The 25,453-nt window shown below is 34.2% G+C and overlaps 2 protein-coding genes across 2 annotated transcripts; both read right to left on the reverse strand.

Annotated features, from left to right (window-relative positions):
- Positions 1–10,938: 10,938 nt before the first annotated feature.
- On the reverse strand, positions 10,939–20,082 carry LOC131806574 (fidgetin-like protein 1). Its single transcript, XM_059130844.1, has 8 exons — positions 19,972–20,082; positions 16,216–16,646; positions 16,005–16,153; positions 15,788–15,933; positions 15,445–15,734; positions 11,627–11,704; positions 11,213–11,554; positions 10,939–11,153 (listed from the first exon to the last, which is right to left on the reverse strand). Exons 2-8 carry the CDS (start codon positions 16,636–16,638, stop codon positions 11,034–11,036), a joined length of 1,548 nt encoding a protein of 515 aa, XP_058986827.1. The 5' UTR covers positions 16,639–16,646; positions 19,972–20,082; the 3' UTR covers positions 10,939–11,033.
- Positions 17,032–19,951, reverse strand: LOC101893106 (serine/threonine-protein kinase PLK4). Its single transcript, XM_005190235.4, has one exon. The coding sequence runs from the start codon at positions 19,676–19,678 to the stop codon at positions 17,276–17,278; it is 2,403 nt and encodes an 800-aa protein (XP_005190292.2). The 5' UTR covers positions 19,679–19,951; the 3' UTR covers positions 17,032–17,275.
- Positions 20,083–25,453: the final 5,371 nt, after the last annotated feature.

Below are 25,453 nucleotides of genomic sequence, written 5' to 3' on the forward strand. Positions count from 1 at the left end.
CTTTATCCGATCTTAAGTTAATTGTGCACCAAGTAGGTAATACAAGCCCGAAATGAAAAGGCACAAATGCCTTGGCGAATTTAGTAGAAATCGATTCAAAGAAGGATTGCCCTCTCATACATTAGTTCCTTTGAACTTTAAATTATAACTATAATCATAGTTGGTATGATTTAATTCTCACAAAATCCCCATAAAAACTTTTATTTGTTATATGAAGCTCTACTAAATGTGCAAAGTGGTGTAGGGTATCATAAAGTCGTCCCCGCCCGACTTTAAGACTTTCTTTACTAGTTTGGTATTTACGAATTTCTTTAATCCTTATTTAATTATTATAACAGCTTAATTTTGTTGTAAAAATTCACATAAGTGAGATAAAAAGAAGTAACTCATAATTTATAGCATCGAACAATTGAAAGAATCCTCTAAGGACTTAATAAATAAGTGACAAAGAGAGCTAAAGGTGATATTCGAGCAAACACAAAGTAGAAGACATCCTAAATATTTATAGATTTCTAAGCAAATTCAATTAATCAAAATAACAATTAAAGAGCAGGCTGAGTAATTCAAAATTTTAAGCAATTTTTCCAGATAACAGGGAATAAAAAAGGTCAAAAAATGTCGGAAAGTTCGGTAAATGAAAATAAAATAACTGATCTAAATGAAAAGTTTAAAGTTCTGAAACTTGTCTCGGTGTATCAAAATTCTCCTCCAAGTAGAAATAATTTTATATGAATGACACAATACATCAATCTATTTCTAGTGCACCAGATACAATGTATGTCTTTGATAACGGTACTACGGAGTTGAACTGTCAACATAACTGTAATTTTACGTCTTCTTCCATTCATTAATTTATTAATAACCAAAAATCATATCTAAATATTTAATCAAAATATTGAATCTAATTATAAAAATCATATTTAAATGTTTAATTTAATAATTGTTCAAATAATGGTTATTTACCAAAAGTTAGCAAATATAGTAACTATACAGAAAACCCGTGGAAATAACAATATCAATAATATCTTGGCAAACTTTTTGATTTTTGGTTATTAAAGAAAACATGGATACAGGATTGGAGTTTTCATATATTTCAGAATTTCAATGTCGGTTCAAGGAGAAAAATTCTACTGGACACACCCTTTTAAAATTCCATAATGACCTTATTCAAAACCATAGAGAACGTAAATGTACCGTTGCTGTTTCATTTGATAAGACGTGCCATAATGGTAATTTAATTTAAATTCGTATCCATCCATCGATAGTCGAAGTTTTCAAAAGTTTTCTTGATAATAGACAATTCGGCATTCAGATTGGAAATGTAGTATCATTGAGCCACAAGGCTCAATTTTGTCCCCTCACTTTTACAACATTTCTGTTTACGATTTTCCTTATGAAGTACCGTGTCAGTGTATGCTAACGACTCAGTCTTATATGCTCATGACGAATCGCCATTGATCGACACTTCAGCTTGCTTCGACGCACCTAAATCAAGTTTGTAATTTCTATTCTCAGCGGGGTATAATAATGAATGCTTTTAAGAATAATGTCATATGCATAGGAAATGTTTTAGGAAAATGCAAATATATTGTGGTACATGAAAGTAAAATTCTAGATCCGTTTTTGAATGAAAATAGAACTGAATTCAAATTAAAAACAAACTTTTCTTCTTCTATAAATTAAGACTTCGCCACGTTCTTTTGCATGCTATTGCAATTTGGGATATATATATATATATATATATATATATATATATATATATATATATATATATATATATATATATATATATATATATATTTATATATATATATATATATATATATATATATATATATAAATATATATATATATATATATATTTTTTTTTTTTTATTTTGCATGATTTTTTTCCATTTTGACTTACTTTTTTCTAATGTACATTAGTAGTGTTTTTTATATTTTATTTTTGAATTTGAATATTAATACCAATTTATTTATTTGTCTTGATTTCTTGAGAACTGAAATTGATGGCGGGTTACATGGTAGTGTAGTACTGAATTATGTAATGGCGATAATTTAAAAAATCACGAAAAAGAGATCTCATTGCAAAAATTCTCAAATCAAGAAAAAATCGAAAAAAATTTCAATGGAATCGAATTTTAAAATAATAGTACATTTTATTGACAAACTTTGTAAGGATCTTTAAACATTTGCTGTAAAAAATCAGCGAACAAGTGGAAGATTTTTTCAATTTGTTATTGTTTTTTTTTTTGTCATTTTTTTTCAATTTATATTATCATATTGAATTCAGTGAATTTTTTGTGAACAAAATATAGAATAATTTTTCACTATATACAATTTTTCACAAAAAAAAAATGAAATAAGTACGAAATAGGATTTGACATCTATCTTTCAACTACAGACATCTACCTTTCAACTACAGGGCGTACATCGTGGTTCAATTTTTAGATAAATCCGTGGATAAAGCGCGGCAAAAATCAAGAAAATACCAAATATCAGGAGGCACCTTTATATGGGCGCCATACGAAAGTTTTGACCTATATATACAATGTTCCGCCACTGCAGCTGGAACCCATAACGAACAACAAATACCAATTTTTAGACAAATCCGGTGGAGGGTATAACAATAGTTCGTATTTGCACAGCAAAGTACCTTTGACTTCCTAAAATATTTTCATAGAGACCAAATCAAAAATATAGCAGAACAATATAGCATGTCATAGCATTTCGCGTGATTTAAATAAGTAAAAATAGTTTTATCCACCTCATAATTGAGGGCAGAATGATAAGATGGGAATTCATTTTATTTGCCATTTAAATTGTAAGTTGGAGACCCCTTAAAGTCCATATTTTCATCATAGGATAATTCAATGATGATTCAACAAATATTCGGTCCCGTGCTACTTTCTTATATTTGTAATTTGTTCATGTTTCCACAATTTATTTCATATGGATGCACATCCCAAATCTACGTTCCCAACCAATATTCTCTTGGGGGTTAAAAATTCAATAGAATACAAAATTTTCTTTTCTGACCACACATTAGATGTGAAAGTGGACTTAGAGATACTCTAATGTGGAGACTTTACTTAAATAAATTCCTATGTGGCAATTATCTGTATGATGGTTCCCTACCCCAGGGTGGGATAAATAAAATTTTTTAGCCAAATCAATTGATGAATGTGATCAATACCAATATGGGCCCTACTCTACCCCCTTAGAAACAAAAATGTCAAATAAGGGCCAAAAAATGAAAAAAGTGGCCGGCCAAGCCCCCAAAAATAACTTAAATCATAGATGGTTATATAAATATGAAATCGGGTTGTTCCCTTATCCATGAGTTATGATCGATATAAAGACCTGCAAAAGTGATTTTAGGTATTTTGAATGTTTGGGAAGAATTTCTGGAAGGATATAAAACCTTTTCTTACTAAAAGTCCCATTCGCTCTACTATTTTGCACCATTTATTTCAATGTTGGTATTTTACTGATTATTCTCTCAAAAATTTTTGCATTTTGAGCTCCCATTGGACGGATCATTGTCACACTTTTAAATGAGCCCCATTAGGCTTTTTCGGTCATTTTTGTTTGTTTGTTTTTTTTTTTTTCAATTTGTATTATCATATTGAATTCAGTGAATTTTTTGTGAACAAAATATAGAATAATTTTTCACTATATACAATTTTTCACAAAAAAAAAAAATGAAATAAGTACGAAATAGGATTTTAACTGACATCTACCTTTTAACTCCAGGGCGTACATCGTGGTTCAGCTGGAAGATGCGAACACATTTAAACAAACAAAAATGACCGAAAAAGCCTAATGGGGCTCATTTAAAAGCGTGACAATGATCCGTCCAATGGGAGCTCAAAATGCAAAATTCTTTGAGAGAATAATCAGTAAAATACCAACATTGAAATAAAAGGTGCAAAATAGTAAAGCGAATGGGACTTTTAGTAAGAAAAGGTTTTATATCCTTCCAGAAATTCTTCCCAAACATTCAAAATACCTAAAATCACTTTTGCAGGTCTTTATATCGATCATAACTCACGGATAAGGGAACAACCCGATTTCATATTTATATAACCATCTATGATTTAAGTTATTTTTGGGGTCTTGGCCGGCCACTTTTTTCATATTTTGGCCCTTATTTGACATTTTTGTTTCTAAGGGGGTAGAGAACCTCTTCGCATAAAATTTGAAATTTTCAGAGTAGGGCCCATATTGGTATTGACCACATTCATCAATTGATTTGGCTAAAAAATTGTATTTATGCCACCCTGGGGTAGGGAACCATCATACAGATAATTGCCACATAGGAATTTATTTAAGTAAAGTCTCCACATTGGAGTATCCCTAAGTCCACTTTCACATCTAATGTGTGGTCAGAAAAGAAAATTTTGTATTCTATTGAATTTTTAACCCCCAAGAGTATTGGTTGGGAACGTAGATTTGGGATGTGCATCCATATGAAATAAATTGTGGAAACATGAACAAATTACAAATATAAGAAAGTAGCACGGGACCGAATATTTGTTGAATCATCATTGAATTATCCTATGATGAAAATATGGACTTTAAGGGGTCTCCAACTTACAATTTATATGGCAAATAAAATGAATTCTCATCTTATCATTCTGCCCTCAATTATGAGGTGGATAAAACTATTTTTACTTATTTAAATCACGCGAAATGCTATGACATGCTATATTGTTCTGCTATATTTTTGATTTGGCCTCTATGAAAATATTTTAGGAAGTCAAAGGTACTTAGCTCTGCAAATACGAACTATTGTTATACCCTCCACCGGATTTGTCTAAAAATTGGTATTTGTTGTTCGTTATGGGTTCCAGCTGCAGTGGCGGAACATTGTATATATAGGTCAAAGTTTTCGTATGGCTCCCATATAAAGGTGTCTCCTGATATTTGGTATTTTCTTGATTTTTGCCGCGCTTTATACACGGATTTATCTAAAAATTGGTATTGGTAGTTCGTAATGGGTTCTAGCTCCGGCAGCAGAACATAAAATATCTATGTCTACGTTTTCCTGATGAGCACATATAATGGTACGGATATTCCGTATTTCGACGACTTAAATCACATATTCCAATAGATTTTTATGTGAAATTTGTAGTTCATTATGGGTTCTATAACAGGTGCCAAAACATTATCCATATTGGTCAACGGTTTCCATACAATGGTTGGGTATTTGATATATAGGCCGATATTCGGTAGTTTGATAATGGTAGGCACATAAGTGGTTTCAAGCCAGAAAAATTTGCGTTTTACGATTTCAAAAGAAGATAAATACGAAATTAAATACACTTTCGTACCGAATTCGTTCCTGTGAGATGCCTGTATATTTCAATAGAATACATTTTTTTTGTTTATTATTCAAAACAAAGACACAACACAATAAAATTCATATTATTTAGAGAACATTGTATTTTTAATTTTTATACAAGAAAAGGATAAACTTTTGCGGAGCACATACTTACGGAACTTAAAAAATCAAAATATGTTTGATTGATTTGAAATGTTTTTTAATTTAACTTAAACTTAAATTTTAATTTTTTTAATTTAAGGCATATTTAAGGCATATGTAACAACAACTAATAATTTTATAAATGGAACCTCCAAATTCTTGAAGCATGTCCTCAAACAGTATGGCATGATTCACTTATTACACAGTCAAACTTTTGATAGATCAAGTTCCACCATAACTTTTCTGTCACTCGGCCAGTTCTGGTTGCGTCCTCTACTGACATGTGTGGAAATGGCGTGTTGTGCTATGCAATTTCCGGAATCCGTGTTGATTGTCAGGTACTGGGAAACACTCTCTTATGCTGGGAAGAAGTAATGTCGCAAGCGTTCTTGCTACCGGAGACGAATGTAATATCGGCCTGTATGAATCACTTGTCTGGCTTCAGTAGCATCCTTGTCTGGCTTCGGTAGCGAGACCACCCTTCCCATTTTCCAAGCATCAGGAACTATCAGGGTGGCTAACGGCAGGTTGAGGAGTTTTGTGAGATACTCTACTTGTGCTGCATTCAGCTGGTTCAACATCACCATAGAGATTATGTTAGACCAATGACTTGTGCAACATCTTTCAACGTAAATTGTGGGGGAGCCTCCTCGGCTGGGAGATATACAGGGCGTAGAATCCTTCTCTTAGCCCTGCCATTCTCGGGGTGCTCTATAAATTCCGGGTTGAAATATTCTTTTCTTTTCGTTCGTTCCCACGCCTCTCACTCCCACCCCTGCCGACCGAGGGGGCGACCTCCCCATACGTAGGGAGCGCGTACACACCAAAGACCGGAAATGGTGGGTTAGTTGTGAGTTAGTGGTGCCAGCTACAGTCTAGTACATCAGCCGGCAAAGTAATAGGTAAAAATACACTATAGAGAAAGGAATTAGAGCAAAACATATAACATTTATAACAAATATACACAAATAACAGTGAAAATAATGTGTTAAACAAAGACTACTGTTCAAAGGCTGGTGTCTATTGTTTCCGCAGAGGGAATTGTAGACTAGGTGCCGTTAAAATGAACTTAAAGATTCTGACAACTAGTGCTCAATTTCTGGGTCTACCGGTTCCGCAAAGGGAGATGTAGATCAGGTGCCGCAAAAATGAGCTTTTTAAAATAAAAAAAATAGGTAAGTGAACATATACAATCTAATGTGGAGAATAGATCTTTTAATAGAGTTCAACGAATTACTTAAACAAATAATATTACATAGACTATTGTAAATTACACATAAGGATCTTAATGGGTTACTGATTGCGAAATTAGTTCTTGCGAGAGATAGCTTTAAAGGTTCGAAATGACGAGTTCTACGGGAAGGAATATTATAAGTAACTTCCCCAGTTTAAAAATGAGAATCAATCAAACCGCGTGTTAATTTGATAATAAATAACGCTCTTAGCATAAACCGCCTCCTTTCAAGTGTTGGGAGATCAATTAACAGTAAACGATTTTCATAAGGTGGAAGTAATTCTGTCGGGTTCCAGTTAAGGCCCCGCAGAGCAAAAATCAGGAATTGAACTTGAACTGATTCGATTTTATCTGAGTAGCATTTATAAAAAGGACTCCACAGAATACATCCGTACTCTAATATTGGGCGAACTAAACTAACAAATAATCTTTTGGTGACATATGGATCATCGAACTCTTTAGATCAGCGTTTTATGAAACCTAGTAAAGACTTGGCTTTATTAACACATGAGTCAATATGTAAATGAAAACGTAGTTTAGGATCTAGAATAACACCGAGGTCAGTAAAGGAATCAACATTTTCTAATTTGTATGAACCAATAAAGTAGTTAGAATGTATTGGCTGAGATCGTGACAAGGAAAATTTTTTGCATTTCTTAAGATTAAGGGACATACCGTTGGCACTGCACCAGTTCACAAGGGAATGTAAATCGTACTGTAAGAAAGTCGAATCGTCAAGGGAATTTATATGCATGCAAAGCTTAACATCATCAGTATACATTAGTATTTTAGAGAATCGAATGTGATCCGGGAGATCATTATGATACAAAACAAAAAGTAAAGGGCCCAAATGACTACCCTGAGGTACGCCAGAAGAAACAACAATATTTTTTGAAAATGAATCATTGAAAATGACTTTTTGGGTACGAGCCTCCAAGTATGATGAAATCCAGCCTAACAGAGCTGTCGGAAAACCCATAGTATCGAGTTCATATAGCAAAAGCTTATTCACTACGGTATCAAAGGCTTTACTGAAGTCTGTATAAATAGCGTCAGTTTGTTGTTTATTTATAAATCCGTCGTGAACATGGCACACAAATTCTAAAAGATTAGAAGTAGTAGATCTGCCTTTCATAAAACCATGCTGAAAAGGTGATAATATGCTTTTTATAAAATGTGACATCCGACGTGAGACTAAGAGTTCGAAAAGTTTAGGAATGGCACTTAACTTAGCAATACATCTATAGTTATCTATGAAACGTCTATTGCCTGATTTATGAAGTGGAATAACAAAACTCGATCTCCAGAAGCTTGGAAAATAACCTATTTTCAAGGAGTAATTAAATATCTTAGTCAATGGTAAGTATAATTCTCTAGCACAAGATTTTAAAATATAGGTTGGAACACCGTCAGGGCCAGGGGAAAATGAGGAGCGTAATGTCTTTAAACCATTTAAGACTTCGTCTTCGGTTAAGATAATGCAGGGAAAGTGATTCAATGAAGTGGTATAAATTTCGCAAGGGCCTCTAGATGTGCCCTGGGTATAGGAAGACTGAAAAAAGTCAGCAAATAAATTTGCAATTTCAAGATTGTCTGAAGACTCTTTACTACCAAGTTTCATGCTGGAGGGAAATTTCTGAGCTCTCCTTTTGGAGTTTACAAATTTAAAGAAATTCTTAGGATTGTATAATAAATTCTGCCGCATTCGGAATTCACGCGCATCTCTTCGGTATGTCACTGCTCTCCATTAAATGAGGCAGATGTCCGATCGTCCTTTTCTCCTGGGTACGAGAGCGTCTTAACCGTTGCCCATAATTTACTCGATCTGGTACTGATGTTACAATGCTTCAGATATTCTATGCTCACCGACTAATTTGCTAATGCCGCTGCCTCTGCTGGAAATGTTGGTCTTATTTCAGATATTCGACCAGCAGGTATATAACGAGGTGCTGATGTCCGGGAACACCTATCTGCCACCTGGACATCAGATGAGTTGGGCAAATCTCTGAAGCGGCGATTAGTATATTCTCTGAATTCTTGCAAATTGGCTTTCCCATGGTTAAGGAAAGTGTGGCGTTCAGAGCAGCGAACGAAAACAAACGAAACTAATAACGTACCGCTCACACGAAGACATAAACTTTTAAAAATTTTTTAATCGTTTTGTACTGCGAACAAAACGAAACCACAAACATTGAAATGCCAGAAGTACACAAACAATACGATTGTCTTAATTTACTTTGGCTGTAAGTTGCCGAACTGTATCGTTTGCGAACAAATCGCTGGGAAACGTTTCCAAACGTTTGCTGTGCGAAATGATGAGTGGTACACTATGAGTTGTTATTCTTAATATTGTTTTTGTACTTTTTTACATTGTATGATGGTCAAATAAATTAATAAAAAAGGGATAATTTTAACTTTTAATTATTTGTAATGAGTTTATATACAGTTAACGTTTGCAAAGAGTATTGTACTGTTTCGTTTCCAATGTTGCGTCATCCAGCCGGGTACATTTCAGTTTTGTATTTGTTTCCACTCATCTACGCAAACAATACAAAACAAAAAACAGGTAAAAAAACATTAAGTTCGGCCGGCCGAACTTTTAATACCCTCCACCTTAGGGCAATGGAAACACTAGAACCAATTATGACCCACAAATACCAATTTTTAGACATATTCGTAGAAAATTATGAAAATATAGAACATCGGTGGATTATAGGAAGACGTGGATCTATATATTCAATTTCACCAATTTTCAATGTTCCACCGAAGCTACAACCCGTAAAAAATGTTGCCAAATTCATCGAAATACCGAATATTGGGAGGTACCGCTATATATAGGGCTATACAAAAGCTTGGACCTATACATACAATATTTCGCCAACGGAGCTAGAACTCGTTATGACCAACAAATTCCAATTTTTAGACAAATCGGTGATAAAGTGTGATAAAAACTATCAAAATACCGAATATCGGAAGATACCGTTATATGGAGGCTATACCAAAGCGTGGACCTATACATACAAAGTTTCGGCGCACGAACTAGGACCCATTATGACCTACGAATACCAATTTTCAGACAAATCCGTGAATAAATGTGGAAAAAATAATCAAATTACCGAATATCGGGAGGTACCGTTATATGGGGGCTATACCAAAACGTGGGCCTATACATGCAAAGTTTCGCCACCGGAGCTAGAACCCATTATGACTAACAAATAGCAATTTTTAAACAAATCCGTGAAAAAATGTAACAAAAATCATCAAAATACCGAACATCGGGAGGTACCGTTATATGGGGACTATACCAAAGCGTGGACCTATACATACAATGTTTCGCCGCACGAACTAGGACCCATTATGACCAACAAATACCAATTTTCAGACAAATCCGTGAAAAAGTGTGGCAAAAATCATCAAAATACCGAATATCGGGATGTACCGTTATATGGGGACTATACCAAAACGTGGACCGATATATCTCATTTTCGATACCAACCATCCTAGACACAATACATATTATTCTGCTAAATTTTGACGCTCTACGTCAAATAATGTGGGCTGTATCGTGATTTCAACAGACAAACAGACAGACGGACATCGTTAAATCGTCTTAGAATCTTATGCTGATTATGAATATATATACATTATGGGGTCTACGACGAATATTTAATGATGTTACAAACGGAATGACAAGTTAATATACCCTCCTTTCCAAGGTGGAGGGAATAACAAGTCCCGTTATCTTAATATCGGTTTTGTTTCGTTTCGTACTTCGAGAAAATGCAGAACGAAACGATTGCAAACATTTCCAATAGTTTATTTTCGTTCGCTGGTTCAGAGTCTATGAAATCGTGTGGTCTGTTGATGGCGACAATAATGGGGAGGTGGTCTGAGCCTAAAAAAATAAGAACACGATGGATATGTCTGGTGAGCTGTGGCTGTCTCCCCTTATTCTGGTGGATGCGTCCTAATTCACTGCGCAAAACGTGGAGCTATCAATTTGCTCAGCCAGCGTCATACCCCTCTGGTCGTTACCATTCTACCGTCATGTCGTCTGTGCAAGCCACAGTTGTCTGCGCTAGAAGGCAGGACTTGGGGCTCGGATAAAGAGAGCTCAATAATATCGTCTTCATGAACAAATCAGGGTAGTTTTTGCTCAATTACGTTGCATTGTTGCCCCGCATAATACACTTGCATTGCTATTAAATAAGACACATTGAATGTTTCAATATTTTTAATAGCTTAACTTAGAAATCGTTTTTTTTTTTCAAATATATGAATCTTCGCAAATTTCAATCCGATAAAATTACGTTAGTAACTTGAACCGTACGTTTTGTTCCATTCCACGTACTGGTCTAGATCGTCTTGAGAAACGCTTGGCCGAATCTTTTTTAGTGCTATAAGAAAATCATTTTTATTGACAGGTCGTAGCTGTAAAAGTAGTAGTAAATTGAGTTATTAAAATATGAAAACAAAAAAATCATACTTACATTACTCTTGTCAAAGGTAAGTATGAAATCCTGGGGCACTGGACGAACAGGCTCCATTGAAGCTTCGCGACACAAACTTTCCATATCGGCGCCAGAATATCCAATTGATAGGTTTCCGATTTCTTCGATTTCCTTTGGGGTAAGATCGTTGTCGACCGTTTTAAGCAAGTTTTTGAGTATATCAATACGTGCGTCTAATTCTGGAAGAGGAACATAAAGTCGTTTAATAAAACGTCTGCGGACAGCTTCATCCAATTCCTGAGGCCTGTTCGTAGCGCCAACTATTAATACTCGGTCGTCGTCGGATGTTGCTGCTCCATCCAGCCTAACTAAGAATTCAGTCTAGAAACATGTGTATGTATTAATAAGCGGATGCATAAAATATATTAAACACATAACCGCATTTTGACATACCTTGAGACGCCGGGTACCTTCATTCTCGTTGTCAGAACGCTTGGAGAGTAAAGAATCGATTTCGTCTATAAAAATGACCTGCGTTATAAAAAAGAAACACTTATATGTTACAAAAAGATATACGACTACCTAGTCCCAGAAAATTATTTGTATTTATATGGAGGCATTAATGTTTGTTATTTGGTATATTGTATATATTATATTGCGATCAATCTGATTTAATCACATGTTTTTACATTGGTAGAACTCTACTGAAAATTAAATTTCTTTTTGATGTACAATAGGGATATGGGAATATTTAAAAATGTTTTGTTGTAAGCGAGTTTCCCCATTCGGTGGACTGTTAAAATATTGCTGTAAATATGAATGTAGTTAACTGGAAGGAAGTATTTTAATCAAAATTTCATAGTATGAGGCATTAAAAATATTTTTTCGGAAGCAGTGTTGTTGTTAATGTAAAAAAGCAGTTAAAATTTAGTTGAGCCCAACAAGTTATTTTCATACTATTTACGGGTTTCTAGCTAAACCACACACTTTACAATCCACTACTATTAGAGAAATATTGGAGTACACCTTTAGCTAGCATATTTTTAAAGAATGATTTTTCAATAAATCCTCTGCATCCATCAAAAAAAAAAAAATAATAATATAAAGCTGACATTTCTAGCCGGAACTTTGTGGTTTTCTGAATTGTGCTTATAATGTGAGCGCACAAAAAGTATATGATCTAAATTTATTTTAGAATCAAAGGACTCGTTATTTTACATCGATAGCTTTTACAGAACAGCTTCCTAGTAATAGGAATTCAAAATGAAAATTTGGTGGGTACATTTTTTAAAAAATCTATTTTTTGAGGGTAAAATTGACGTGCATGGTATAATTTCCTTTGAATGCCAATTTTAATTGAAAAGTCGGACATAGGGAATCTCAAAATCAGCACAAATCTATTTTGTAAATTCCGCGTAGTATCGCGTTTCATGTGAAGTTTTTTAACATCAATGCAATCCTTTTCACGAAATTGTTATATGAGCGAAAAAATGTAACATAAAACCTAGCCATACAGGAGTAATTCATCTTTGTTAATCAAAATTTTTTCTTTAAATGTGTATTCCTTTACATTTAAAGCATTTCAGCATTTTGTTAATTGTATTTTTATGACGTCAACCTTTCTGTATGCGTGGAAGGTAACACGTGTAGTGCCTGCGCCGAAGAATGGGAGTCGTACCATCAGACAAATCTTTGATCAATAAGCATACTGCCAACTATGTCGAAGATAGTTGAGCATGCTATTAAGGATTCTATTGTCGAGTTTCAGGTCACTCTTGGTTTCTAGGGTTTACATATGGAGACGTTGAAATAGTTTTGGGCAGAAAAATTGGATTGTGGCTCCATTGTGCGATTTTGAGGGAGAAACTTTAAGTTGTGCATTTTGAGTTCTAAAAAGGTCTAACTCAAACTATTGGAACGAATCTAAAATTTTAAGGTGGACTTTTAGCTGGCTCAGTGGCGGACACTTGCTAGTACTATGTAATAATACTATTAATATTCGCCATGGCAACAATAGATCCTAGACCAATTACTACCATAATATATTAATTATTTTTTTGGAAATTATTTTTTTTTTTTGTGAAAACATATGACACCAGGTATATTAGCCCAATAAAGTAGGTTGCCAGCATGGTACAATAAAGAGAAGGTAGGCCAACTTTGAAAAAATTGCAAGTATAGAGGTCTACCTGTTTGGCGTGTAATGTCACAATTAGTATCAAAACAATAAAAAATCAAATAACTTGTTGCATTTATTTTGAATAAATAATTGAAAAACGCGATAACTGAATGAAAGGTCAACACTTCTTTTCAAAATCATGTACTATATATCTCTAAAGGATTATTTCGCTTCAAAAACTCTAGATTTTGTCGATGCATACGTTGAAATAAACATTTTGAAAACACCCGAATTTGAATGTTTTCTGAACAATTATTTTGTTACTGAAAAGAAAACACATACATAAACAAATAAAGATGACATATTAAGCCAAAAAAAAATAAAAAAAATTAAAATCATATGGTATCATAGCCCTACCTTGATATCATTGTACCATGGTTGCCAGTAAACTTCATAAATGTGTGAGTATTAAACCTAAAACCCATGGTACAATGAATTCAAGGTAGGGCTATGATACCATATGATTTCAATTTTTTTATTTTCTTGGCTTAATATGTCATCTTTATTTGTTTATGTATGTGTTTTCTTTTCAATAACAAAAAAATTGTTCAGAAAATATTCAAATTCGGGTGTATTCAAAATGTTTATTTCAACGTATGCATCGACAAAATCTAAAGTTTTTGTAGCGAAATAATCCTTTAGAGATATATAGTACATGATTTTGAAAAGAAGTGTTGACCTTTCATTCAGTTATCGCGGTTTTCAATTATTTATTCAAAATAAATGCAACAAGTTGTTTTGTTTTTTTATTGTTTTGATACTAATTCTGACATTACAAGCCAAACAGGTAGACCTCTATACTTGCAATTTTTTCAAAGTTGACCTACCTTCTCTTCATTGTACCATGCATTGTACCATGTTAAAACCTAATGTAAAAATTAAATAAAAATAGAAGTGAATTTCTAATCTCAATAATAAATTTACACCGCACGCCAAAATGAATAAACAGATTTGAACTGCTACAACTAGAATAATACAACAAGAATTTATAAGGGCCTTCAAAACTTTTGTAATTTTGAGAAATATAGTGCAAATCAAGCTTATTTGATCCTAATTTTGTAGATTTTTTTTATATTATATTATTAAATTAGTATTCTATGCAAATTAGGTAGATTGACAATTTATTTCCTAAAGCAACAATGATGTTATTCTGTGTGTGTCCAAAACAAAGCAAAAATAGTAGCCCGACATAGCAAAAATATATAAGACGACAATACAGCTTGAGAATAATATTATAAACGTAGTTAGTTTTTTCAACAATGCTTGAGAAACATTTATTTTGCACAAACTGTTCTCAAATCTGTCCTTTGCTGACAAATTTGTTTTGATTTGTTGTGAAAATTGTCAGCTAAAATTTGTTTTCATTTGGTAAAAAGAAAAATCATGCAAATTTAGGATCGAATTCTTAAGGTAATGATGAATAATAAATCTGGGAAACTGTGGTGTATAATATTTCAATCGCATTAAAAATGTTGCCGGAATTTAATGGAAGTGTAGCATTAGTGGAGGATATGCAGAAGCTCAAATAGGGAAAAGAAAGCGTCAAGGTTTCAAGGCCACAGGAGGCAGTGACAACAGGGATGGCAATCAATGAATAAAATGTGTAAAATGATTAAAAAATGAAAGAAATAAGTATTTTAGACTGTTACAAAAACCAGCTTAATATAATATTACTTTCGTAAGCTGGTTCTACTATTACAAGTATATGCTTGTAAGGTTTTAATTTCGATTGTTATATATTTGATACACAACAATTTTTCAATGTTTACTCAAGATTTTTTTAAGCTTAAGGCTTATTGTAATATTATTCTTAAGCCATTCTGGTATGTTGGAAGAGAATTTCCGTTCTAAAAAAAATGAACTTATAACAAATATGCCTTAAAAATCTTTAATAGTTGTTACGTCAAAATTAAAAAATATAAATTTATCCTTCCCTAATTGATTTTTTTTTTCTTTGAAAAGTCATTAATCAAAATATTTTCCTTAATAACGAAAAGGTGTAAAAAATGTAACTATTCATCAATTCATTCTTTTTGTAACGTGTGATGCCTTAATTTTATCGCGTGCACAATATTTTTGCATAACAACTTACCGATGGTTGTCTAGCGACAGCAACAGCGAAAAGTGTTCGAACCATTTTCTCACCCTCGCCCATCCATTTAGATGTCAATGAGGCCGAGCTGATGCTAAAAAATGTTGATTTCGATTGCGAAGCTATACATTTGCCTATTAATGTTTTGCCCGTTCCTGGAGGCCCAAACAACAGTATACCCCTTGGAGGTCTTCGTAAACCAGTAAAGATATCGGGACGTAGAAGAGGATATACTACGGCTTCCTTAATAATCGATTTGGCATATTCTAAACCAGAAATTTCACTCCAATCTGTGATAAACGATCAGTATTATAAAGATTAGAATGTATACACTACGACTTACCAACAGGTTTAAACTTGTGCATGATTTCATTATTTATGACTTCTACCATTTTGGGATCAATATTTTTCAAGGCAGCATTAGACAAATCTGTACCGTCTTCCATATTTTCTTCAGCATTCTGTTCAAAAGTGTTAGGGACCAGTGAACTGTAAATATATATATTTGTTTAACGTCAATAAAGACTTTGTTAATTACTCTAGATATGTATCATTCATGCCTTTTTGTTCGCACGGGTGGTACAAAACTCTTTTTATTTGTGTTGCAAATTCGAACAAGCGAACCAAGTTTTTTCTTTGTGGCAGAAAAAGAAAAATCAGCCGTTTGAACAACATTTTCTTCTGGTTTTCTTGCTATGTTTCCCTCAGACTACAAGAATAAAAAAACTTCTTACCACATTTGAAATTAAAATCATATCTTATATAACTTACTTTCTGATTTTGTAATACAAGTATTTCCCTCGCACTATAAAATTTGTTTGGATCTCTATTGGTCTTACCCGTGAAAAAGTTATCCATTGTATTACGTGGTCCTTCCGCACGAACGTTGATTTTTTCAATATTGTCGCAGTTATTATCAACATGTTCGAACATCATTTCGGACTCGCTGTCATAGGCAGAATCGATTTCATCCCATGTTGGGAAGACTAGTATAGTACTTTCTACATTCCTTTTTGGTTCTATCCACTGCGAATATGCTTTTAACTGAGTGTCGTCGATGTGCATAGTAAAATTACAAACGTATTCCATAATATCTTCAGAAATTTCCTCCCATTCATTTGCCAGTATGGTTCGTTGTCGCCAAGTAGTTAATTTCATGTTATTTTCTTTGAAATTGTCTATCGTTCGGTCCATGTTCAGAGCTACAAGCAATTGAAAATTTTATCAATTATAAAAGCTGTTTTTTCTCGAACTTTGAAACAAAGATAAAAGTTACACGGCTTAGAAAGAAACATGTTTTTATTGGAACTCCTCCACTGTCAGTGGACAAACTTTAATGGACTGTATCTGCGAAAAAAAAACACTAATTCTAGGTGCGTATTTCAAATTTTGGATTTAACTTTAAATCAAATAAATTTAAACATTAGAAAATCACAAATATATTTCGTTTCGATATACAGGAACAGGTCCTAAAATAAATTGTTAATATATTTATGCAGCATGAGATTATATGTTTCCCAAGGAAATATTCCGGAATATTCGTCCGTCTTTACATTAAAAAATAATGAAAGTCAAAAATGCATGTCGTTGTATTTATAAATAAACCCTTTATTATTATAACTATATATATTTAATAAGTTCTAAATACAAAAATATAAATTGAGTCATTCTCAAATAACTACGGCGATCAGTAACGTAGACCATTTACTAAATTATGTTTATGGTAGTTTTAAACATTTTAAACTCGTAATTACTAAATATAAATGTTTTGTATGTTTGAGTCTTTTGTGCTCTAAGCATAGATTTAATTTACACATTTTGAAGTTTTTATCTAAAAAAACTTCATGTGCTGTTTTGTGGTCGTTGACGGTGTCGATGTTACAATGCCGTTATATAAAGGATGATGTGGTCGTTGATAGTTTCTGCTTAAACTGTCGGTAGATTGCTTCAACATCCGGTCAATGGTGGGTAAGTGCAAAATCTTTTCTCTAACCTGTAAAGGCAGGTCGTCATGTGGACCAAAATGTGTGGAAACCCCACTGCTGTGTGTATATGTAATGCCACCTCCTTGTGACGCTGGTATCACCGAAATAACCGAGTGGTCTTGAAATTGGATTTGGATAACACCATGTGAAAGTTCAGTGGCCATGCCTATTCCAGGAATATTGACTCGTTTGATGGGCAAATTTGGTTGGGAGGCTATGAACTCTTGTTGACATTCTTTACTGGTACCTTCAAAATCGATATTGGGGTTAACACTTAAGGAGAAGTTAATCGAGGGCACTTGATTGGATTTTGGCGTCGAAGAAAATATGTTGTTGGTGTCTCGTTTGTTCGTTGTTACGTGCTGTGCCTGCAAATCCGACGTCGGCCGCCTGCCTATAACGACGGGAAAACAACTATGACCTCCAGGCAACTCTGCCAACTCCAAAGCCTTGCTTATTGCCTTACAATGATTGAGGCAAGCCTGCTGGTGATCAATTAACGCTTGAGTTTCATCTGCCTGTGTAAGATGGCGACCATGCTTATCAAAAACCTTGATACCTTCTCCAGGAGACTTTGTAACCTTCGATCCGTCATAAAATGCGGCTTCAAAATCTTCCAAACTCTCCATCAAAGCGAATTTTGCAAGAGGACTGTAGTATGTAATCTTGGGTGTTTTGCTTTTCACCAGATTAACAAAACGCGCCGCATAGGCATATTTCTTGTGGTGTTTAGCAGGCAAAGTGTCGTATGAGAAGATACAATTTGACGAAGTAGGCGGTGGATCAGGGGCACGATCACTCACCGGCAGTCCACGACCCGAATCGGGTTGATAAACCATTACGCTTTGCCCATCTCCCGATATCCAACATATATCAGTTACGCGATCTGCGTTGTACTTTGCTCTATACTTGATGAACTCTATAACAACTTCTCCTCTTTTTAAAATACTCATTATTGCATTTTTTGTCTTATATCGCGTGGGTTGTAATCTTGTAGTGTTTAGTGGTGGCACTGTTAAAGGTCTTTCTGGCTCACAGCTTTTTGCTTGAAGGGAAGTCTGGCCCGAGCAATTGTCCGATATTGACATCCCGTATATTGCTTGCATGTTAGAGGATCTTGTCGTTGGGCAATTTGGTCGAATCCAATTCCAATTTTCTTCCCCAAACGGTTCTGTTTTCATTCTTTCTACATTACCATTCGTGCTGCATTTTACACTCACTCGATTCTGAAAATCCACCGGGGCTAAAGGATGCTGGTTGGATGGTTGGCTTGCAAATGGGAGTTGTTCCGTTACATTTGACTTCGGAAATGATGGGCAAGAATTTGATGCATTACTCGATGAAAAGGTGATAATACCACTGTCACAACTAAACTGACTACGAGTACTATTTCCAATGTCCATTCTGTTTTCGGTGTTTGTGACTGTCTCCTTGCTAAATCGTAACATAAATGGATGTTTCAAAACCTGCTGAAGGCTGATACGTTCTTCTGGCTTTTTCCTGAGGAGCTGTTTGATTAAATCTTTAGCATCAAAAGATATATGCGATGGAATTTGATAGTCCGACATAACAACTCTGTTTAAAGTGGCCTGCACTGCATCAGTATCAAATGGCGGTTGTCCAACAAGTAAAGTGTAAAACATACATCCAAGACCCCAAACATCGGCAGGAAGACCGTGTGACGATCGTGAAACTACTTCAGGAGAAATATAATTCGGAGTGCCACACATAGTTACATGACGTTCGTTTGGTTGCTTCAGTTGTGTGGCTAAACCAAAGTCAGCTATCTTGATGTGCATGTCTTTGGAAAGCAGAAGATTTGACAAAGAAATATCGCGATGCATAATGCTATGCGAATGCAGATAGAGAAGCCCAGCAACAACCTGCTTTAATATTGCAGCAGCCTCTCCCTCGGTCATTGGGCGGCCCATTATCGACTTCATATAACGTTGAAGTTCACCATTATGTGCCAACTCAAGCACCAAATACACATAATGCTCGTCTTGGAAAAATGTGTACAGTTCCAATACCGATGGATGTTTCAAGCGTGAATGTATTTCGACTTCCTGACGCACTCTGTCAGCCATGGCGGCGCCATGGATAAGTTTTTTGTCAATCATTTTAATAGCGACATACTGGTTGCTCCTGAGGCATCGTGCTTTATACACACTAGCAAATCCTCCTTTTCCCAATAAATGCAGGACTTCATATTCGTTGATATTTTCTCCCCAATTCCTTTGGTGGTTCATTTTTCCTATTGAGTAAAATGATGCGTGTGTGCGTTTGTGTTAGTATGCGTTCACAAACAACGCCACTTTTTCAAAGAATTTTTTGGACAAATACCACAAATAACAATTGTTTTAAAACAAAAACAAATATAAATGTCGTTATTGTTAATTAGGTTAATTAGAATTCTAAAACGCCACCATCATCCACTTTATACTAATCAATTTAAACAATTAGATGAATCCAATAAAAGAGCGCTGGAAACAAATATGAAAAACGTCCCAACGAAACGAATATGAAGGCCACAAAGGAATACCCGATAAAAAATAAACGAAAGCAAAGACTTGAGGTACTCTGTTGTTTACGAATGAGACATGAGAAAATTGCACATCTTCACTAAAGAGCGCGGAACTAGTTGCTACTATCGTTTGCCGAACTGGATAATGGAGTTGGGTGAAAACCGAGTACTCGACTATTCATAACAGTGTTGCCACCGAGGGCATTGCATATTGCCCACGGAGAGCATGGCAGAAAAATACAGGTAGATGCATCAACGCTTGGGAGCATTGATATGTCAAAAAAAATTAAATGTTTTTTTCAAATATAAGTAGATTTTTATATGTTTTCTTATACTACGTCTTTCGGAGGCTATTATAATTCGCGTTTTTCAACAATTTTTACAAATTTAAAAAATTTTTCATTCAACAATTTCAATTCCAAAATTGGTTTGACAGTTCATTGTCCCAGCAGCTGTGTTGACGCGTCGACCTATATTCTTCTACCATGACGGAGAGTAAAAATAAAAATATTACATATTTTGGGAAATAACACAATCCTCAAAATTTTATTTTCCTTTGCCAGAGAGACCCCTAGGGATAGGTAAGTCGACTTTCGATTAATTGAATAATCGACTTTTAGTACTAAAATTCTGAAAGTCAAACCCGATTACGGACTTGGGTGAAAGCCGAGTACTCGACTATTCATAGTCGATTGTTCGACTTATGCTATGTTCTCATTGCAATTTCAATCATGTTGTTCGCTCATACGGCACGATTCGCAATTCATACGCCCGTTCATGGCAGAAGAATACAGGTAGATGCATCAACGCTTGGGAGCATTGATATGTCAATAAAATTCAAAAGTTTTTTCAAATATAAGTAGATTTTTATATGTTTTTTTTTATACTACATCATTCGAAGGCTATTATAATTCTCGTTTTTCAACAATTTTTACAAATTTAAATAACATTTTCAATTCCAAAATTGGTTTGACAGTTCATTGTCCCAGCAGCTGTGTCGACGCGTCTACCTATATTCTTCTACTATGGGCCCGTTCTTATAACTATAAAGGTCCACTTTTTTATTTCTTACTTTAGGAAAAGTGAAGGACAAAGTTCATATTATCGGGTTCACATTATTACCTTTTAAATATATGCATTTTTTACAGAGATATGGCAAGCTTTTTTCACAATGGCATCTTCATTTTAGTTAAAAAATAATATAAAAATAAAATAATATAATAAAAAAATAATATAGAAAGTTGTACGAAAGTACATGAAATTAGCATTAACAATAATTATTGTTTTCCTCAAAAGATTTATTTTGTCTTTCATTTAACAATTTTCATTCGTGTTTTGTACTTTTTGAATAAATGTTGACATTTTACAAATATTTTTCTGTTTTCAAATTTGGTTGGAGTCACTTGTCAAAAATTTTTTTTCGATACAAAACTAAACAGAAAGCAAAATCCCGGGGTACTCTGTTGTTTACGAATGAACGTAATGCACGACGCCGGGTTGTTTACGAATGAGACATGAAGAAAACTGTTTATAATTTGGCTTACATACCATTGAAAAAAAAACTGTGCAGAAACACTTTAATATTTACAGTTTGTTAAATGGTGGGGAAATTGAATAACATGTCAGGATTTTCTTTTAAATAAGATCTGAACTGTTTAACCTTTGTTCTTTTATAAAAAAGCCAGCCGATGACTTAAACCAGTAAAAACAACCTTCTATGTACTTGCACCTCCAAATCTCATTGGGTAACTAGGACTTCAAATTCTGTTGAACCTTCCCCATCGTTCTGTTAAGCCTCCCCATTTTGTTACGGAGGTACCCTTGATTTCGCCATTATGTTTTGCAAAAATCGATTCAATAATTTTTGCAACATTAATTTCTTCTGTTTTTTTTTCGTTGGTCCCAGTCATGGTAGAACTAAGAAGGTAAAGTCATGTAATCCATGGCTCAATAAGAAAGGTTGCTCAACTTCAAAGAAAGTAGAAAAATGCAACTATATGCTGCAGTCTTATAGTGTCAAATAGGCCGGTTTTTACATCTTTCCGATAGATAAAAAAGTGATGTTGTCGGACACATAAATCGTTTTTCAAGTTTCATTTAAGTATGAACGGTCCGAAAAGCAAAAGGTCAGACCATCTTCCCTTTATCTTTTAAAATAAGGTTTACTGAATTTATGTTGCCATATTTTTTTGTTGATTATATGACAATAATAGCAAAATTTATTTAAATAAAAAAATGTATGACGCAAATCGTTTATTTTATATTGAAGAACTGAATTATATAATATAATTATATATAAATTCGCATTTTGTTTATTATTTTTAAACTAAAATGAAGATGTCATTGTGAAAAAATGCAGTGAATACCAGTTACTTTTAAATAAGCGTGCCACTATCTCTGTAAAAAATGCATACATACCTTCTGTAATTGTGCCATGATTGTATACATACAAATCAGAGATAGGAACTTGCTTTGTCTTATGCCAGACTATTAAAATTTTCATTGAAAATGTTTTCCCATTTTCATCTAAATTTTCATCGACGTCTACACAAAAATTTTTTTCATATGAAAATTGTTGATAAAATGAAAAGGAATCGTGCATCCATCTTGATTTGAGAGTTACGAATTTAAGCACAAAGAATAATTTCAGAACATAAGAGGTAAATTACAGAACTATGCAAGCTGGATATTCTTATCTGAAATGAGAACACTTTGAAATAATTGTACCATTGTATTTTTCCATGGTAGAATTAAGAAGGTAGTCAGCAATCACATGTTTACATTTTTTTCAAAAAATGACTATGTATATACAGAGATGGGAACTTACTTTCTATGCAGTTAAATTTGACAAGGTAAATTACTGAAAAATGCAGAGAACATCTTGTAATAATTTAACCATGTAGTACATTGCATTGATTTTCTTCGAATTTTTAGGATTTTCCCAATGAAAACTGTTTTTTTTTTCTTCGGTTACTTCCTCGTATCGATCGAACAATGTAACATCCTCTATCATTAGTCTTTAATTTTTAAAATTTAATACGTCCTGCGATGCCGTGAACTATTTTATTACTCCCAACAGAGTATAAATAGTAACTTACATCATAACACTCTGCAAATAGAATTAAGAAAAGAATTGGGCTACCCAGCCCAATGTACAATTATATCTTATTGTACAATAAGATTTTACTTGTCAATACTTGTCCCAGTCAATCTTTTGCCTTCTTATCATTTTTCATAAAAATTGCTGGTTTAGAAACATTCTTCAGCGGATCTTCGTTTAGAACGTTCAATAAACCCAGTTTGTCAATGTGCTACTTAACTTAAACTTTAGTATCTCATGAGATTTTTTGAGTCGCCAATAGCCTATTGAATCATAGATTTACTAATCAACAAGCAGCTAAATTCGATGGCACCGAATTTTTATAACCATCCACTATTTGGAAGGAATTTGAAAATTTAAAACAAGTAAAAATGGGTAAAATCATCAAAATACCGAATATCGGGGGGTACCGTTATATGGGGGCTATACGATATTGTGGACCTATATAGACAATTCTCTTTCAAGGGATAAAGTACCCAGAAGGAACTCCTTGTGTGGATTATCAGACAACTCCGTTCATAAATGTGGCTAAAATCTTCAAAATACCGAATATCGGAGAGTACCGTTATATGGGGGCTATACGATATCGTCGACCTATATAGATAATTCTCTTCCGAAGTATAAAGTACTCATAACGAACTTCTTGTTTGGATTTTCAGACAATTCCATGGAAAAATGTGGCTAACATCATCAAAATACCGAATATCGGGGGTACCGTTATATGGGGGCTATACGATATCGTGGACCGATATACCCCATCTTCGAACTTGACCTGCCTGCAGACAAAAGAGAGATCTGTGCAAAATTTTAGCTTCCTATCTTAATTTGTTTACACTGTTGCGTGATTACAACAGACGGACAGATGGACGGACAGGGCTAAATCGTCTTAGAATTTTACGCTGATCAAGAATATATATACTTTGTTGGGTCTAAAATGATTATTTCGATGAGTTACAAACGGAATGACGAACTTAATATACCCTCCATACTTTTTTTGGTGGAGGGTATAAAAATGAAACAAGTAAAAAAGCTGTAAGTTCGGCCGGGCCGAACTTTTAATACCCTCCACCATTTGGTACAAGTTTGGCATTTTCCAAAAAATAAAATCCGTTAAAAATTCTGTTAAAATCTTAAGAATACCGAATGCTTATACGACGACGTGGGCCTGCATAAGCAACTTTTGTCATAAGTTATTACACTATTTAAATGCGAAACTTGAAGAAAAATCAGTTTATAATGTAGCTAAAATCATTAAAATACCGAATATGGGGGGTACCGTTATATGGGGGCTATACTAAGACGTGGACCTGCACAGACAATATTCTGGCATGGGCTGAAGTATTCATTACGAACTTCACATGCGAAATTTGAAACAATCCCGGTAAATAATGTCGCTAAAATCATCAAAATACCGAATATCGGGGGTACCGTTATATGGGGGCTATATGAAGACGTGGACCTACATGGCTCATTTTTTGACTTAGGATGTAGTATCCATTACGAACTTCAAATACCAAATTTGAAACGATTCCGGTAAACAATGTCGCTAAAATCATCAAAATACCGAATATCGGGGGGTACCGTTATATGGGGGCTACATGAAGACGTGGACCTACATAGCTCATTTTTTGACTTGGGATGTAGTATCCATTACGAACTTCAAATACCAAATTTGAAACGATTGCGGTAAACAATGTCGCTAAAATCATCAAAATACCGAAAATGGGGGGTACCGTTATATGGGGGCTACACGAAGACATGGACCTGCACAGATAATTTTCTGTCTTAGGCTGTAGTATTCATTTCGAACTTCAAATGCCAAATTTGAAACAATTCCTGGGAATAATGTCGCTAAAATCATCAAAATACTGAATATCGGGAGGTACAGTTATATGGGGGCTATATGATAACTTGGACCTACATGGCCCATTTACGAACTTAACCTGCCTACTGGCAAAATATACATGTGTGCAAAATTTTAGCCTTCTATCTCAATTTGTTCGAAAGATAGCGTGATTACAACAGACAGACGGACATACAGACAGATAGACAGACACACAGACAGACAGACGGACATGGCTAAATCGTCTTAGAATTTTACGCTGATCAAGAATATATATACTTTGTTGGGTCTGACATGAGTATTTCGAGGAGTTACAAACGGAATGACAAAATTAATATACCCTCCATAGTATGGTGGAGGGTATAAAAAATAATATTGGGTCTATTCGAAGACATGGGCCTGCATATGTAATTTTTTGATATAGGCTGTAGTACCCATACGAAATTTGAAACAATTCCGGTGAATAAGAATATCATAAAAATACGCTTATGCAGGATATATATACAAGGGAGATGAAAAACTGCAACCAAATTCAGACTGCTGTAAATTCTAAACCA

The sequence above is a fragment of the Musca domestica genome, unplaced genomic scaffold, assembly GCF_030504385.1.
Source record: "Musca domestica strain aabys unplaced genomic scaffold, Musca_domestica.polishedcontigs.V.1.1 11, whole genome shotgun sequence".
In the NCBI taxonomy this organism is placed as follows: Eukaryota; Metazoa; Arthropoda; class Insecta; order Diptera; family Muscidae; genus Musca; species Musca domestica.